General features: G+C 37.6%; 1 protein-coding gene across 2 annotated transcripts in view; it reads left to right on the top strand.

Moving 5' to 3' along the window:
- The first annotated feature begins 2,099 nt into the window (after positions 1-2,099).
- The window catches only part of ATAD2 (ATPase family AAA domain containing 2), a 68,511-nt gene continuing 55,662 nt past the window's right edge, over positions 2,100-14,948 (top strand). For both annotated transcript variants that reach the window (XM_047074152.1, XM_047074151.1), the window contains exons 1-2: positions 2,100-2,354; positions 12,612-12,760. In XM_047074152.1, coding sequence (XP_046930108.1) covers positions 2,187-2,354; positions 12,612-12,760 — 317 coding nt within the window. In that variant the 5' untranslated portion in view covers positions 2,100-2,186. The remainder of the gene's footprint in view (positions 2,355-12,611; positions 12,761-14,948) is intronic.

Genomic DNA, 14,948 nt, shown 5'->3' with positions numbered 1-14,948 from the left:
GAGAGAGAGAATCCCAAGCAGGCTCCTTGCTGTCAGCACAGCACCCTATGTGGGGTTCCATCTCATGAACTGTGAGATCATGACCTGAGCCAAAACCACGAGTCAGCCGGAGGCTTAACCAACTGAGCCACCCACATGCCCCTGTATAGCATCCTTCTTAAGTGAGGCTTCACTGAAGGACCTTTCCGTTTTCAGTTTTTCGACATTACAAATAATGCTGTGGTAAACATAAAGCATATGTGTGAAAACTTTTTCAAAGGCCAAATTTTAAGTACAGAACATAGATAATATATAATAACTTGTCTATCTTAAGCGTGCATCAAAAGGAATTCCTGACATTCCCTCCAAATTTGCTTCCCCATCCCAGTTAAGTGCAGCGTCCTCTTTCCATTAGGTCAAGCAAAAAATAAAAACAGTCATCCTTGATGCCTCGCTTTCTCTCACACCTAAATCCAATTAATCAGCAAGTTCACTTGTCTCTTGACTTCAAATACACCCAGAATTCAACTAATTACCTCCACTGCTCTAACACTGGTCTGTGTCACCATCATCTCTTGCCTGAACACCTGCAGTGGCCTCCTAAGGAGGGCTGCCCAATATAGCAAATAAAAATACAGGACACCCGTTGAAATCGGAAGTTCAGATAAACATTTTTTTTTTTTTAGTTTAAATAAACCCAAAGATTGCATTTTCCATGTAGCAGCCAGAGGGATTCTTTGAAGAAGTCAGAAAAGGTCACCCCTCTATTCAAAATGCTGTAATGTCTTTACATGTCACTTGTAATAAAAAGGAGAAAATCTTAAAGCTGAGGCCCACAGCCCTTCAGGATCTACTCATAAAGGCTCTTTCTTCTTTGGTGTCTAACTCCCTCTCCTTTCCCTTCTCCTTTTCTTTAGGTCTTTGCTTACATTTATCCATGACACCCTCCTTAATCATCCTGTTTAAAATTGTACGCTTCCCTCTCCCCTTGCCCTTCCCTACTTTATGTTTCTTTTCAACACTTATAATAACAAACATTTACTTAGTTTCTTGTCTTTTTCCTTCCACCAGAATTTAAGTTCCACGAGGGCATTTTTGTTCTTTTTATACACTGCTGCATCCCCGGTGTTTAGAATACTGCCTGGCACAAAATAGATTGTCAATAAATATTTAATAAGTGTCGAATTAAGGAAACGTAGTTATCCAAATCAATAAAGCTTTTTTCAGTTTCACCAGAACTCCTCTCTCACATTCTGATCATTCAGCATGTTATCTATTTCAAAGTAGTCAAGTAACTGCTGTATCTTAGAGAAGCCATTTTCTGTAATTGTTTAATAGTAGCAAACATTTATTGAGCTCTTCCTATGTGCAAACACGGTTCTAAAGTAGAATATCTTAAATCCACAGGTATTATTATTCTTATTACTATTATTACTATTACAGTTAATTTACAGATGAGAAAATTAAGACCCACAAAGGAATAATTTACTCAAGAGCGTATAGCTGGAATGCGGCAGCACTGGGTAGAGAATCTGCGGCCTCAACTATAGCACTCTGCAGGCTAGCTTTTAGGTCCCTTTCTGTTTTCTTTTGCTAGGTAAATAGTTTTGGTTAAGCTATCTGTAAGAAGCTCTTAAGGATCAAAGTCAAAACCTGTTTAAGCCAAGGGCTTTATCCCGCTCCAGTCAAGGACTCAGCATTTTGCATTTGAATCCTGCGTGGCGGGAAACTGAAGGCAGGTGACCGGCGGGGCTGGGAGGAGCCGCCAGACCCCTGCCAGCCAATCAGAACCGGAGGAGCCTCCCTACCCCCCTCCCTCGACATCCACGCGCCAAAATTCCAAACGGGAGCTCGTGCCGCTACCGACCGTCTCCCTCCGCTGAGTTCAGGGAGCCGGAACTATATAAAAAAAGAAGTCAGCATTCTCCCGCCACCGTCCGCTCATGTCCAGGTCACTGTCAGTGCAGGTCCTCCTCAACTTCGGCCCGAAGTCTTTCGCCCAGCGGATCGGCGGAAAGTTTCGGGTCCGCCGTTTTAGTGAAGGGGCGTGGGCGGGACAGGAGGCGGAGGGATTCCGGGTGCGCGCGCTGCGGCCGCTGGCGCGGAGCTTGTGGCGCCAGAATTCGTAGCGCGGAAGAGCCTGTGCGGCTGCCGGACCGACTGGACCCCGTCTCCCGCCGCGAACGCCCTCCGAGGAGAGAGGGAAGATGGTGGTCCTCCGCAGCAGCCTAGAGCTGCACAGCCACTCCGCCTCCTCGGCCACCGACCCCTTGGACCTGTCCAACGAGTTTCTCAGCCTGGAGCAGATCGGCCGGAGGCGGCTCCGCTCGGCCCGTGCCGCTGAGCAGTCCGCAGTCACCGCTACCGCGGCGGGCGTGAGTAGCGGCCGGGGCGGGCCCCTGGGGCCGGGCCTGCGGGACTGCCTGCGGCCGGTTGCCCGGGTGGGGCTGGGGGGTGGGCGGCGCGGTCCGGGTGACAGTTGGTGGGGGGTGGGGGGGTGGGAGGAATGTTGCGGAGGACAAGTAAAATGGAAGGCTTCCTAAGATCGGAGCCCCGGTGGGTGTGGGTCGGGGCAAGAGATTGGGCTGTGTGGAAGAGGGCTGAGCAGTTCGACACTAGCTCATTTCGCGAACGAGGAAACCGAAGCCCTCTGGAAGCTTGATTTGTCGGGCTGCCCCCACCCCCATCTCACCCATCTCCCTAACCTATCGCCCAGGCGCCTGCCCTAGGTTCGCATCTGTGGAGGGCAGCACGCGTTTACGGACGCCCTACTGGATGCACAATAGATGTTTTAGGGGCCACAGGAGTAGAAGGATGGTCATTCAGGTTCCCTGACCTTCATTTGCGATCCAGAGAGGTTCGGTAATAGCACAGCGAATAACACCAGGTTGCATAATGTGGAGGGACGGAGACCAACATTTCACGTACACCTTCTTCACTTAAGCCTCGTAACAGCTCCATGAAAATGGGTAGTTATGCTTATCTATCCTACAGACGAAAAAATGGACTTTAGAAGGTAGCCAGTAAGTGGTAGATCTAAAATTGGAACTTGGACCCTCTGCCTCCAAAACCTTTCTTTCCCTTTCTGTTATATCATGCTGCAGTTATAAACCATGTCTATAGGGGAAGTTTCCAAGGGGGCGGAGCAATAAAGTCTTCTTGAAAGAATTGCTTCTCCTTCGAGATCTGAAGTACGATAGGATTTTCCATGTGTAGATTTAAGGCCAGGAGAGAGGGTCCCTCCACCCCCCTACAGCAGCCTCTGGAGGAGGCGCAGGTGGAGGAGACAGCGTTAACAAAAGGGTGGAGAAGTTGAGGAAGCAACACTAGAAAACTTAAGGCAGCAGGAAGTAGTCTAGTTCTGTTTGAGGGAGGGTAGACATAGGGCCGAGAAAAATAGCACCAGAGAGAGGGTTAGGAACTGGAAAGTCAGAGGCCAAGGGGGAGAGAGTGACAAAACATAGTTAAGGGAGTGATCACGGTATGAAATTGGTTATCCGTATCTTTTGTAGGCACCCTGTACTGGTTGTTCCTCTACTGAGGGGAGTGAAAAAGTCTGTTTAATCTCTGAAGTTGTGATTCTGAATTGAAAAAAAAAAATTTTTTTTCCTGACTTTCAGGATCTGTTTCTCAATCACAGACAGAGCTTGAGATCTGAGGAGGCCAGACACTTCTGCGCTGAACTTGGGTCACTTGACTTATTAACCTGTGTTCAGAAAATCTAATTATTTCAATAAATACTTACTGAATATTTATTGTCTTCTGAAAGTGCTAGATCCTGTGATTGTAATGACGTATTGAACATAAGTAATACAGGTGCTTAAGACAACTGTTAGTTTTGAATCTCAGCTTAGTAATAATCAGGTTTATAAACTTGTTAAGAGGTGATACTCACCACATGGGTAGTGAGGACTAAATGTGATCATGCATGTAAGGAGATTACTTGAACACTTGGCAGATAGTTAGGACTCAGTCACTGTCAGCAATTAAGGCCACAGTCCATTTTAATGCTCACTCCATCTTTCCAGTTCTTCAGGCCAAAAACCTGAGACTCCTGACTCCTCATTTCAAATTGGTAAATTCTGTTGGCTCTACTTTCAAAATACAATCAGAATCCGACCACTTCTCAGCTCTTCCATTGTCACCATAATAGCCCCAAGCCATTATCTCTTCCCTGGGTTGTTAAAATAGATTCTTGACTGGCCTCCTGGTTTTCCACCCTAGTTAGTATATAATGATCCTCTTCCACAACCATCAGTTCTCAATATAGCTTCCAGAGTGATCTTTGTAAAAGTCAGAAGCAGTTGATCACTTCTGTGCTCAAAAATCTCTAAAAGTTTTACAAGTTTGGGTGCCCCCTTTCTCTTTATGATGACGTCTTCTCCCATTTTCCTTTTTGCAAAACCTAATGTATTCCCGTTACACTGCTCTACCTGCTCCTTGAATACCAGGGCCTTTATACTTCTCTACCGTCTGTTGGGCGTACTCTTCCCCTGAATATCTGCATGACCCATTGCTTTACCTTTTACATTTTTTTTAATGAAAAGAATCTCAGAAATTATAGTACTTAATGTGTTCCAAGAATTTCACAACTGTTAACTCAATCCTCTTATGAGGTTGATATGATAATCTTTGTTTTTCAGATGAGAGAACTGAGGCAGAGAGACTAAAATAACTTGCTCAAATTCACCTTTATGATAAGCGATGGCACTCCAGGTTCTACACAGGAGAACCTGTCTCTTTCAAGTCTTTGCTAAAATTTCACCTTTTCAATGATGCTTACTCTAACCACCTTATTAAAATTACAAGCCACTCTTGGGGTACTTGGCTGGCTCTGTCAGTGGAACATAAAACTCTTGATCTCAGGGTCTTCAAGCTCCACATTGGGCATGGAGCCTACTTAAAAACACACACACAAAATAATAAAATTACAGATCACTCTCATCTCTCTCTTTGCTTTATGTTTCCTTATCACTTTCTGACACATTCTATTAATTTTCTACTTTTAAAACATTTTGTGTCTTGCAAAATCAGAATGTAACTCTGTACAGTTCAGGGTTTTGACCTTTTGTTCAGCATTGTTTTCCCAGGACCTAGAATAGAACCTAGAGTGTATTAGATACATAATAAATGTTTATTGTTGACTGTCCTTGCTTTGAAGGAACTTAGTCTAGCAGAGGACACCTAACACATCAATGTACAGAGACTATATGCCATAATTGCCATATCAGTGGTATGTGGTGGTTGAACAGTTAGCACTCAGATGGATTTGGTAGAATGAAAAGGACTTTTTTCCCCAGGCCAGGATTTCTAGTAGGGATTATGCCTTTTTGAGACATAGTATTCCTGTCTTCTATAAATTCTCCATAGACCAAATTGTATTCTGAGGGTTACTTAGCATGGGATTGGCTCAAAAACAAAAAAGGGTAGTCCTAAGGGTTAATGTATTCATCCTCACAAAGCCCACCAATACCAAAAATGAAACATACCTTTGTGATTGGAATATTTTCTAATTTGGGGGCTTACATTCAATATATTTGGTTCTATTACAGGTTGCTTTTGACATCAGTTGTGCATTTCAGAAACTTAACTTCTTGATCACTCTGAGTATTTAGGTATTCTTGTCTTTTCAGCCACATATTTATTGACAGATCATTTCTTAGGGTAAGTTACTTTTAAAGATGATTAAATTTATTCATATTAATTTGTTAACTTGTATTTTCATCTCATCTCAGAAGCTGACTTTATTTTCAGTTTCTGAAGATACTTAATAGTCACCTATTTAAAACCACATTCTATATTCACATTTTGAATATTATCTCACTCAGCTGGGGTTTTTTTCTCCTGACTGGTATGTGTTCTCTGAAGTTTTGTTTAAATTTTTTTTTCTTTTTTTAAGCTTTTATTTTCATTGTATTTGGATCACAAGATCTAGCATTTTCACCCATTCAGATGCCCTTTTTGTGGTTTCGTTTTCCCCCAGAGTCAGACTAGCCATTGCCTATTTCTGTGCTTTCACAGTTCCGAGGCTCTTTGATTCACTAAATTTAGGGTTGTTTCTTGCTAATAGTAGGGGATAGTATGTCATAGATAGTAGCAGGTAGATGATTATACATTACTTTTAGCTTGTGTTTACATTTTTGTTCTATATGTTAGGTAAAATAAAATGTGCTGTGGTATGTAGAAGGTACTTTTAAAGTCTGTTTATTTAAAAGTTTGAAAAGTACTGCAAATGACACTGATGTACAACATATGGAAGAGTTTTTAAAACTTGAAGTATAACACAACACAGAAAAATGGAAAGTGTACAGTTTAGTGAAGTATCACAAAGCGTGAATAGGGATATTTTGACATGTTGCAATGAATGTTGCACCTTGAAGTTGAATGACATGGCTGCTCTGAATTCAAGAGAGTATACTTGTTTTGAAGCAACAGTAGGTAGTCCATTTTTGTTAGTTCTATTAAAGACTGGCCCTTGATTTTATGCTTAGAAGTTGCAACTTTTGGAACAGGAATCTGATAAAATAGTGTTTAAGATGGATTATAATTGGGGTGCCTAGGTAGCTCAGTGGTTAAGCATCTGACCCTTGATTTCAGCTCAAGTCATGATCGCACAGTTTGTGAGTTCAAGTCTTGCACGGTCAGTGTGGAGCCTACCTGGGATTCTCTTTCTCCTCTCTCTGTCCCTCCCCTGCTCATGGTCTGTCTGTCTCAAAATATGTAAATAAACTTTAAAAAAAAAAAGATGGATTATAGTCAACAAATCTGGAGTTTGGAAGACCAGTTAAAATATTATAATATTAATAGCTACCAGTTAACATATAGCACTTGCTACGTGCCAGACATGGTACGTAATATACACACATACATTTGCTTTATCAAGTAACTATTATTATCCTCGTTGCAGATATGGAAACCAAGGCACAAAGACCTTATATAACTTGGACAAGATTGTACAGCTCTAAGTGACATGCCAAGAATCAATCCTAGACAGTCTGTCTTTAAGAGTTTGGACTCTTGGGGCACCTGGGTGGCTCAGTTGGTTAAGCATCTGACTCTTGATCTCAGCTCAGGTCTTGATCCCAGAGTCACGTGTTCAAGGCCTGCACTGGGCTCTCTGCTGGGCGTGAAGCCTACTTAAAAAAAGAGTTTGGGCTCCTAATTGGTACACTGTTAACACAATAAACCAAAGCAGAGAAAACTAGAGGCTAAGTTAAAGTGATACTAGAAGGAACAGAGAGAAAAATGCCAAATTATACTGCAAGAAATCTGAGAGTTATTCGGATAGAGAGGGAAGGCAGTGTTTCCAGCGAAAGAGGTGTGCAGTAGACCCTTGGGAGTATGCTAGAGTTTGGGGAGAAGTTAGAACTATATATCTTTGGTAGTCAACCTGTATAGAAGTGATAGTTAAATTCTTGAATTTAAATTCTTGAAGCTGAATAGAAGACATAGCAAAACACAAATATATTTAAGAAGATCCGCAGTAATGGCTATATTTTAAGGATGAGAAGGGAATGAATTAGGTGTTTTTTTTTTTTTTTTTTAAGTATCATGTGAACCAAAGGATCAAAGCACTTAAAGAAGGGAGTGATCAACTCCATAGAAGTCAGTGGAGTAGAGCGGAGTCCATTGGATTTAGCTATTGGGAGATAGTTTTAGGTCTATTTTAAGAGCTGAAGAGGTAGAAATCAAATTGCTGGAGCTTGTGGAATAGATTCATGTTGAAGACTGGACCCCACACACCTTTATTTAAAGATGAAGCTAAGGAGAGGGGTGCCTGGGTGGCGCAGTTCGTTGAGCGTCCAACTTTTCCCTGGGTCATGATCTCACGGTTCTTGGGTTTAAGTCCCACATTGGGTTCTGTGCTGATGGTGCACAGAGCCTGCTTTGGGTTCTCTGTCTCCCACTCTCGGTGCCCATTTCCTGCTAGTGTGCACACATACATTCCCTCTCCCTCTCCCCCTCCCCCTCTCCCTCTCCCCCTCTCTCCCTCCTTCCCTCTTTCTCTCAAAAATAAACATTAAAAAAAAGATGAAGCTTAGGAGGGATATCACTGCTATACTAGGTATAACATGTATACCATTGTGTATTAGAATATGCTGATCAAGCTTTCAAGGGGTCCTATGTCTAGATGAATACATTTTACGTCAGTATTTTAACTGTGATTTTAAAAATCCTGTTTACACTTCAGTGGTTGGATTGAGACTTCAATTGACTCAACCAACTGACCCACATACATATTTTTTGTTAGGAATTTAAAGGTTGGATGAGCTTGGTCTTTTGTGGGAAAACATATTAGAATATTTCTATTACGCAGTTGTTTCTACTTTAGGGAAAAGCTTTTGTTCTGTTGTTGCTTCTTCCCTGAACTAACTTACTGATTCTGCAAGATTATAAGAGACTGAAAAATCTTAACAAAATATTTTTTTCCTCTTTTAAAACTCCACTTTAAAGAACTATCAGTGCTCTCATTATTTAAGTAGATTTAAAAAAAAATAAATGAGGACACTACATCTCCAGGTTTAGTTTTCAGATTCAGCACATTTTCTCTTGGCTTTTTACTCTTAGAAAATTTTTTTCTAGTAATACATGTTGTAAAAATGTAAAAAATAGAAAGTGAAAGTACTCATTTCTATCATCAAATGTTAATGCACAGTTGGCATTTAACTTACCCCTTGAAAATTATTTTGATAAGCTATATTAAACTGTGACTTTGGTTTAATAACTGTGCTAGTTTCCTTAGGAAATCAGATGTTTATAAGATAACCCATCTGGAAGTATTTATAACACGAAAAATTGCAGATAATTTAAATATAATTCATTAAGCAGTTTATTAAATTGATTCATGTAATGGCTGGAATACTAGTCATTCATTTTAGAAGATTTTTAGAATAGTATTTCAGGGCATGGGAAATGTTTTGTGTTACTAGAAAAAAGTTACAAAACATAAATAATAGTCCAATTTAAATATCGTGTGAATATGTTTTCATAGGAAAAGAATAGTTAATACACCAGAAGGTTGACATTTATCCTGGGTAGCTGGAATTAAGGGTGATGTTTTCATCTTTGTGCATTTCTTCATTTTCCAATTATAATGAGCATGTATTGCTTTTATTTTTATATTGCTTTTGTAAGAAACATTTTTGAAAACTGATATTTTAAAACTCCCCATTATGTACCTCTATGTAGGTGATTCCCCAAGAATCTGTTTTGTTTTGTTTTTTCTCCAAACAGTTAAGGAAAGCTTTTCTTGATGCCTAGCACTTATTTAGGGAGTATGAACGAAGCTACTCACTATGCAAATCAAAGATTGACTTATACCACTTACAAAATTAAGTCTTCCAAGTTTTTCAGGGAATCTTTTTTCCCAGTAGTTAGCACCTCCCTCTCTTTTTCCTATGGAAACAGACCTTTTTTATTATCTTCAGGAGTATGATGATACTACTTTCTTTTTTTATTGTAATAAAACATTGATAACATAATATTTACTATTTTGACCATTTTTAAGTGTACAGTTTTGTAGCCTTAAAGTACATTTTGTTCTGCAACCATCATCACCTTCCATTTCTAGAATCTTTTATCTTCTAAAACTGAGACTCTGTACCCATTAAACAGTAACTCCCCATTCTTCCATCCTCCCAGCACCTATGAACTACCATTCTTTTCTGTCCCTAGGAATTTGACTACCCTAGGAGCCTCACATAAGAGGAAACATACAATATTTGTCCTTTTGTGACTTATCTTACTTAGCCTAATGTCTTCAGGTTCATCCACATTATAGCAGTGTATTGAAATTTACTTCCTTTTTAAAGGCTGGATAATATTCTACTGTAAGTACCACAGTTTTTTAATCCATTCATCATTGAACAGTTGGATTGCATCTACTTTTGGCTATTGTAAATAATGCTGCTGTGAATATGAGAATACAAATGGCTGCTTTCACTTCTTTTGAGTAAATACCCAGAAGCAGGATTGCTAGATCATATGGTAATTCTGTGTTTAATTTTTTGAGGAATTGCCATATCATTTTCCACAGTGGCTGTACCATTTTGCATCCCTGCCACCAATGTACAGGGGTTCCAATTTCTCCACATACTTACCAATACTTATTTTCTCTTTTTTATAATAGCCATCCTAGCAAGTGTGAAGTGACATCTCATTAGTAGGTTGGCTTTGTGTTTCTCTGTGACTAGTTTGGTATCTTTTTGTGTTTATTGGCCGTTTGTATATATTCTTTAGAGAAATATCTATTCAAGTCTTCTTCCCATTTCTTTTATTGTTTTTTGTCGTTAAAATATAGGAGTTCTTTATATATTATGGATATCAATCCTTTGTCAGTTAATTGGATTTGTAAATATGTTCTCCTATTCCATGGGTTTCCATTCACTCTGTGGATAGTATCCTTGGCGCAAAAGTTTGTAATTTTGATTAATTCCAGATCTTTTTCTTTAGTTATCTGTACTTTCAGTGTCATATCTAAGAAATCATTGTCAAATCCAATGTTATGAAAGTTTTTGCCCATGTTTTATTCTAAGAGTTTCTCTGTATTCTCTTGCACTTTTAAAGGTTTCCCTTAAAATGGTTTTGCTATCTAAGGTTTCTCCCATCCTGATTGGTTTAAGTAGTTAGGAAGGGGATCATTTCTGTCATCCTATAGTGCTGACATTAAAAAAATAAAACTACTACATCGGTCTTTTTATCCACTGGAATCTAAAAATCGTAGTTATTTAATATTTGTCTTGGACGTTAAAAAAATACATAAACACATTCTTTAACAGCCAGAAATTTTATCTTAATTCTTTTTTTTCCTCTCTTTTAATTCGTATTCTCAATTCACTTAACCCACAGCATTTTATCTTGATATACTTTTGTACTTAAAAGTAATTAAAGTGTCCTTTTGTACTTGTAAAAATTTGAAGTGTTTTACACTTTTTTGTGATCACAAGGCTATAAGAAATATAATCTATTAATATTCAATTGATTCAAACAGCAAAAACATACCTATTTTGATTAAAAATGATTAAACATAGAAAGTAAGATTTCACTAGGATTTCATGTGGTTGAAGTCCCCCCACCCATATATCTGTGGAAGAATTTACTGCTGAAGATCATATTTGTCATTAGTTTCATTGTTTTTATAAATGCAAGCACTGAGAAATGAGAAACATTGTTCATATAAGTAAGTAGACAGTAATAAAAGGAGTTTAGCAGTGCCACTTTCTGGCTTGTATGCCGAAAAACACTAGCCCAGAAATTTTTTTCATGGTCTCTTAGCTTGATTAGGTCTCCTTTCAGTTTTGTTGAAAGCAGAAAATTAGAAACTACCTTACCTAACAAAGGATTTGTTGCCTTGCTTTGTCATTCACTTTCTTAACACCTGCACTAGTGTTTTTCTTTGGCTTTAGGAAGGTTTTTAAGGCCTTGAGGCAGTCCACAATGGTAAGATGGAGAATGAGTGAGAGACATGACTTTCTTTTGTAAAATGAGAGAAAGGTAAATGGAAGAGGATGCCTTCACGCAAATCAGTTTTGTTTTTTTTTTTTTTAAGTACATATGGAAGTTGAGAATCTGGAAATAGATTCCCATAAAATTTTTCTTAGAAAGTCTTGTTATACTATACCCATCTAAGATGTAGCTGTTCATTTTAAAAATAATACACCTACTTAAAAGTGTAAGGTATTCCTTTTTCAACCATCCTTACATGTAGGTACACTGATAAAAGTGGTATCAAACCATTCATATCACTTAATGTTTTATGAAGTACCCGTCTAATTCTTAACACAAATCCTTGTGGTTTACATATCTTTATTTTACTTGTGAACCAGTGCTCAAAGCAAAATTAAACGATAAAATGTCTTGATAAAACAAAATGAAATGACTGGGTAAAGCCAGCCTAAGGGGTTGGGGGTACACTAATGTTGCAGGTTTTTAAAAATACTGCCTGTTTTTCTAGAATTACCAATCTTCAGAGTAGTATGGCATGTAATTAGAGACTTGTTAGGTACTTTGGCCTTTTATTTTTATGTGAAAGTAGCCTTTATATGATTTCAGAGAGATATGTATGAACTTTTGAATACTTCATGACAAGCTCTGTAGCTCATAAAGCAGCCCACTAAGAGAAACTCTAGTCTGTTGAGCAATAATAAAGTTACGTAGAGCACTATGGTTTTTATAACAGATTAACATACATAAACAATTTTTTAATTCAAGTGTTGCATCATCTGGGTGAAACTGTGAAAGAGATGGTAATAACTCCTTTTGTCATCCAAGCCCAAATTATAGTTCTGATGGTCCAGTTATCTTAAAGTTGCTGCCAGTGGTTGCATGACAGGCAATGGTTTGTGTGTGGGTCTTTCTTATTTCTATAGCCTAAAAGGAGCATTTGTTATAAACTATATACTTTATTCCCTGGAGTACTTGCTATGAAATAGAGCCACAAACCATCAATAAAATTTATATTAGCTATTCCATAGATATTGCTGGTATTTGTTTATCATGAAATGATTGTTTCTGCACAAAATGATTCTGCACAAAAAGCAGTTGTTAAAAACTTGTAATCAAAGAAAACTCTTAGGAGTTTAACTAGAGAGTTTGAAGAAAAACTTAGATGGCTTTCTTAATTTTTCTTAAAGGATGGGTCTTCAGTTAAGGAAGTTGAAACCTACCACCGGACGCGTGCCTTAAGGTCTTTGAGAAAAAATGCACAGAATTCTTCAGATTCTAGTTTTGATAAGAATATGGAAATAACAGAGAAACGTGCTAATGGAAGGCATTTTACAAGGTAATACAAGATGGTTGAATTCCAATTCAAAATAGTTTTAAAGTAACTTAGGATTTGCATTTAATTTTTAAGTGTATTCTTGACCAATCATCAACATGAAATGAAATTACCACAAATGAATATCATTGAATTAAAATTTTAATATGTACCAGGTTTGTTTTTATTTTCTTGTTCACAGAGAGTATTTGTGATATGTGTGAGTGCAGCTGACAAAGTTGCTTGAGACTATTTGAGTATATTTGTGACTTTTTCATTTTAACTTGTTTATGATATGTGGTTTTGTTCATAATTATACAAAGCCTTTATTCAAAATAGGAATTATATTTCTGTTTGCTTGCTATCAAGCAAATCAATTCTGAGTTATTTATGAATTTGTGTTAGTATGCTTCTAGAGCAGTCACATAGGAGACAACATGATTTTTTTTTTCTTTACTTGTCTAAGGGTACTAGATGCTTTATACATACTTAAATTTCATTTCTCAAGAACCCTGAGGTAGGTGGCATGAATTCCATTTTAATACTCAAGGAATTAGTTTTAGTGAATTTAGATAGGTGATTCAGGGAACTTGGATTTGTTTGGTTAGGGGCAGATTTAAATTTAATTAGCTAAAAACCTTTACTTTTCCTCCCACTTTGGTGGGCCTAACATAAATGAGCAGGAAAGTGCTAATTAGAATAAATTTCTTTTGATGAAATAATTGTTTTATATATTAATTCTTCTCATAAATTTCTCATAATGACTTATAGGACTAGAACCCTCCTCTTAAGTGTATTTTGATTATTTTATGTAGCAGATTTTCCAGATAAATGACATCATGCCCTTTTAAATTTGTTTTTGTTACTATTTTTTTGCTACTGTTGTTTAAATAGTCTTTCATTACACATTTTAAAATTTGCATCCATTTTTTCATCCATTATTTATGGCATGTTTACTACTGTATTTCATGGGATCCAAGATAGCAGCAATTTAAACACTCATTATTTCATGAGACAGTAAAAGAGAAAAAAAAACACCGAAAGTTAAACTATGACATTCCATCAATTTTAAGACACATCCCTAATTTCAGAGATGCTAAAGTGGGGGGAGAAATGTACAACTTACAGGATTGAAATACAATTTAAACTACCCCAGTATTTCTGAAACTTCAAGTCTTCTTGGGGTGTGGGGAGTGGCCCATGGATTCTGTGTGAGAATTTTAAAATTTATTTCATGATCTGAAGTAACAGTTGACATTCTGGATCATCTAAATTGCTACCTTGCAGAGAATAGTCATAAAATTTCAGGCCCTACATTTGTGTTTACAACTAGTTGGCAGTAACTAGTACTGCTTGAATTATCTCAGGCTCATGAGATAAAAACTGAGTCTGACCTTAATACATAAATAATGCTTTGAAGAGAAAGCCATGGATGTGATGTCATGACATGCTGTTGAAATGAAGGTTTGGAATACTTCAAAAAGAGAAGTGGATGAATTGAGTCATGACATACAACAAACCAAATTTAAGAGAAACTGATAGCAGTCTGTACCATATTCACACAGCAAATGGCTATTTTATTTCAGCCAAAACCTCATATTAATATTTTTGTTAGTGGTCAGTTTCATAGTTTTATTTGTATAAAATGTAAATAAATCTATGTCTCGTTTGGCTTGTACATAGTCAAAAAAATTTAATGTTGGAAGTCCTTAAAGTCTTTATCTTTTAAAAAAATCTGTACCTTATTCAAGTTGTGAAACATGAATAAAAAATCTGTACCTTATTCAAGTTGTGCTGGACCTTATGTTCAAAATGTATAAAGGAATGTTTTAAAATAGAATTAAAGATGAGTGACTTGGTATTTTTAAATTTGATTCCTTCTAAAATATATTGAATTCCTGTCTTTTCAGATTGTTTTTAAATAATAACTTTATGGAGATATAATTCACATACCATAAAATTCACAATTTTAAAATATATAGTTCAGTGGTTTTAGAATATGCACAATATTGTGTCACCATCGCTTACTGTCCAATTTCAGAACTTTTTCACCACCCCAGAAAGAAATCCTGTTATATTATCTCCCACCTCCTTCTCCCTCCCCACTGGCCCCTTAGGAACCATTAATCTACTTTCCATCTCCATGGATTTGCCTATTCTGGACATTTTATGTAAATGGAATCATATTTATGGCCTTATGTGTCTGGCTTCT

This window comes from Lynx rufus, unplaced genomic scaffold (genome assembly GCF_022079265.1).
Source record: "Lynx rufus isolate CCGP_SWC_20201006 ecotype Redwood Valley unplaced genomic scaffold, mLynRuf1.p SCAF_12, whole genome shotgun sequence".
In the NCBI taxonomy this organism is placed as follows: Eukaryota; Metazoa; Chordata; class Mammalia; order Carnivora; family Felidae; genus Lynx; species Lynx rufus.
This window is presented reverse-complemented; position numbering and strand designations above follow the sequence as displayed.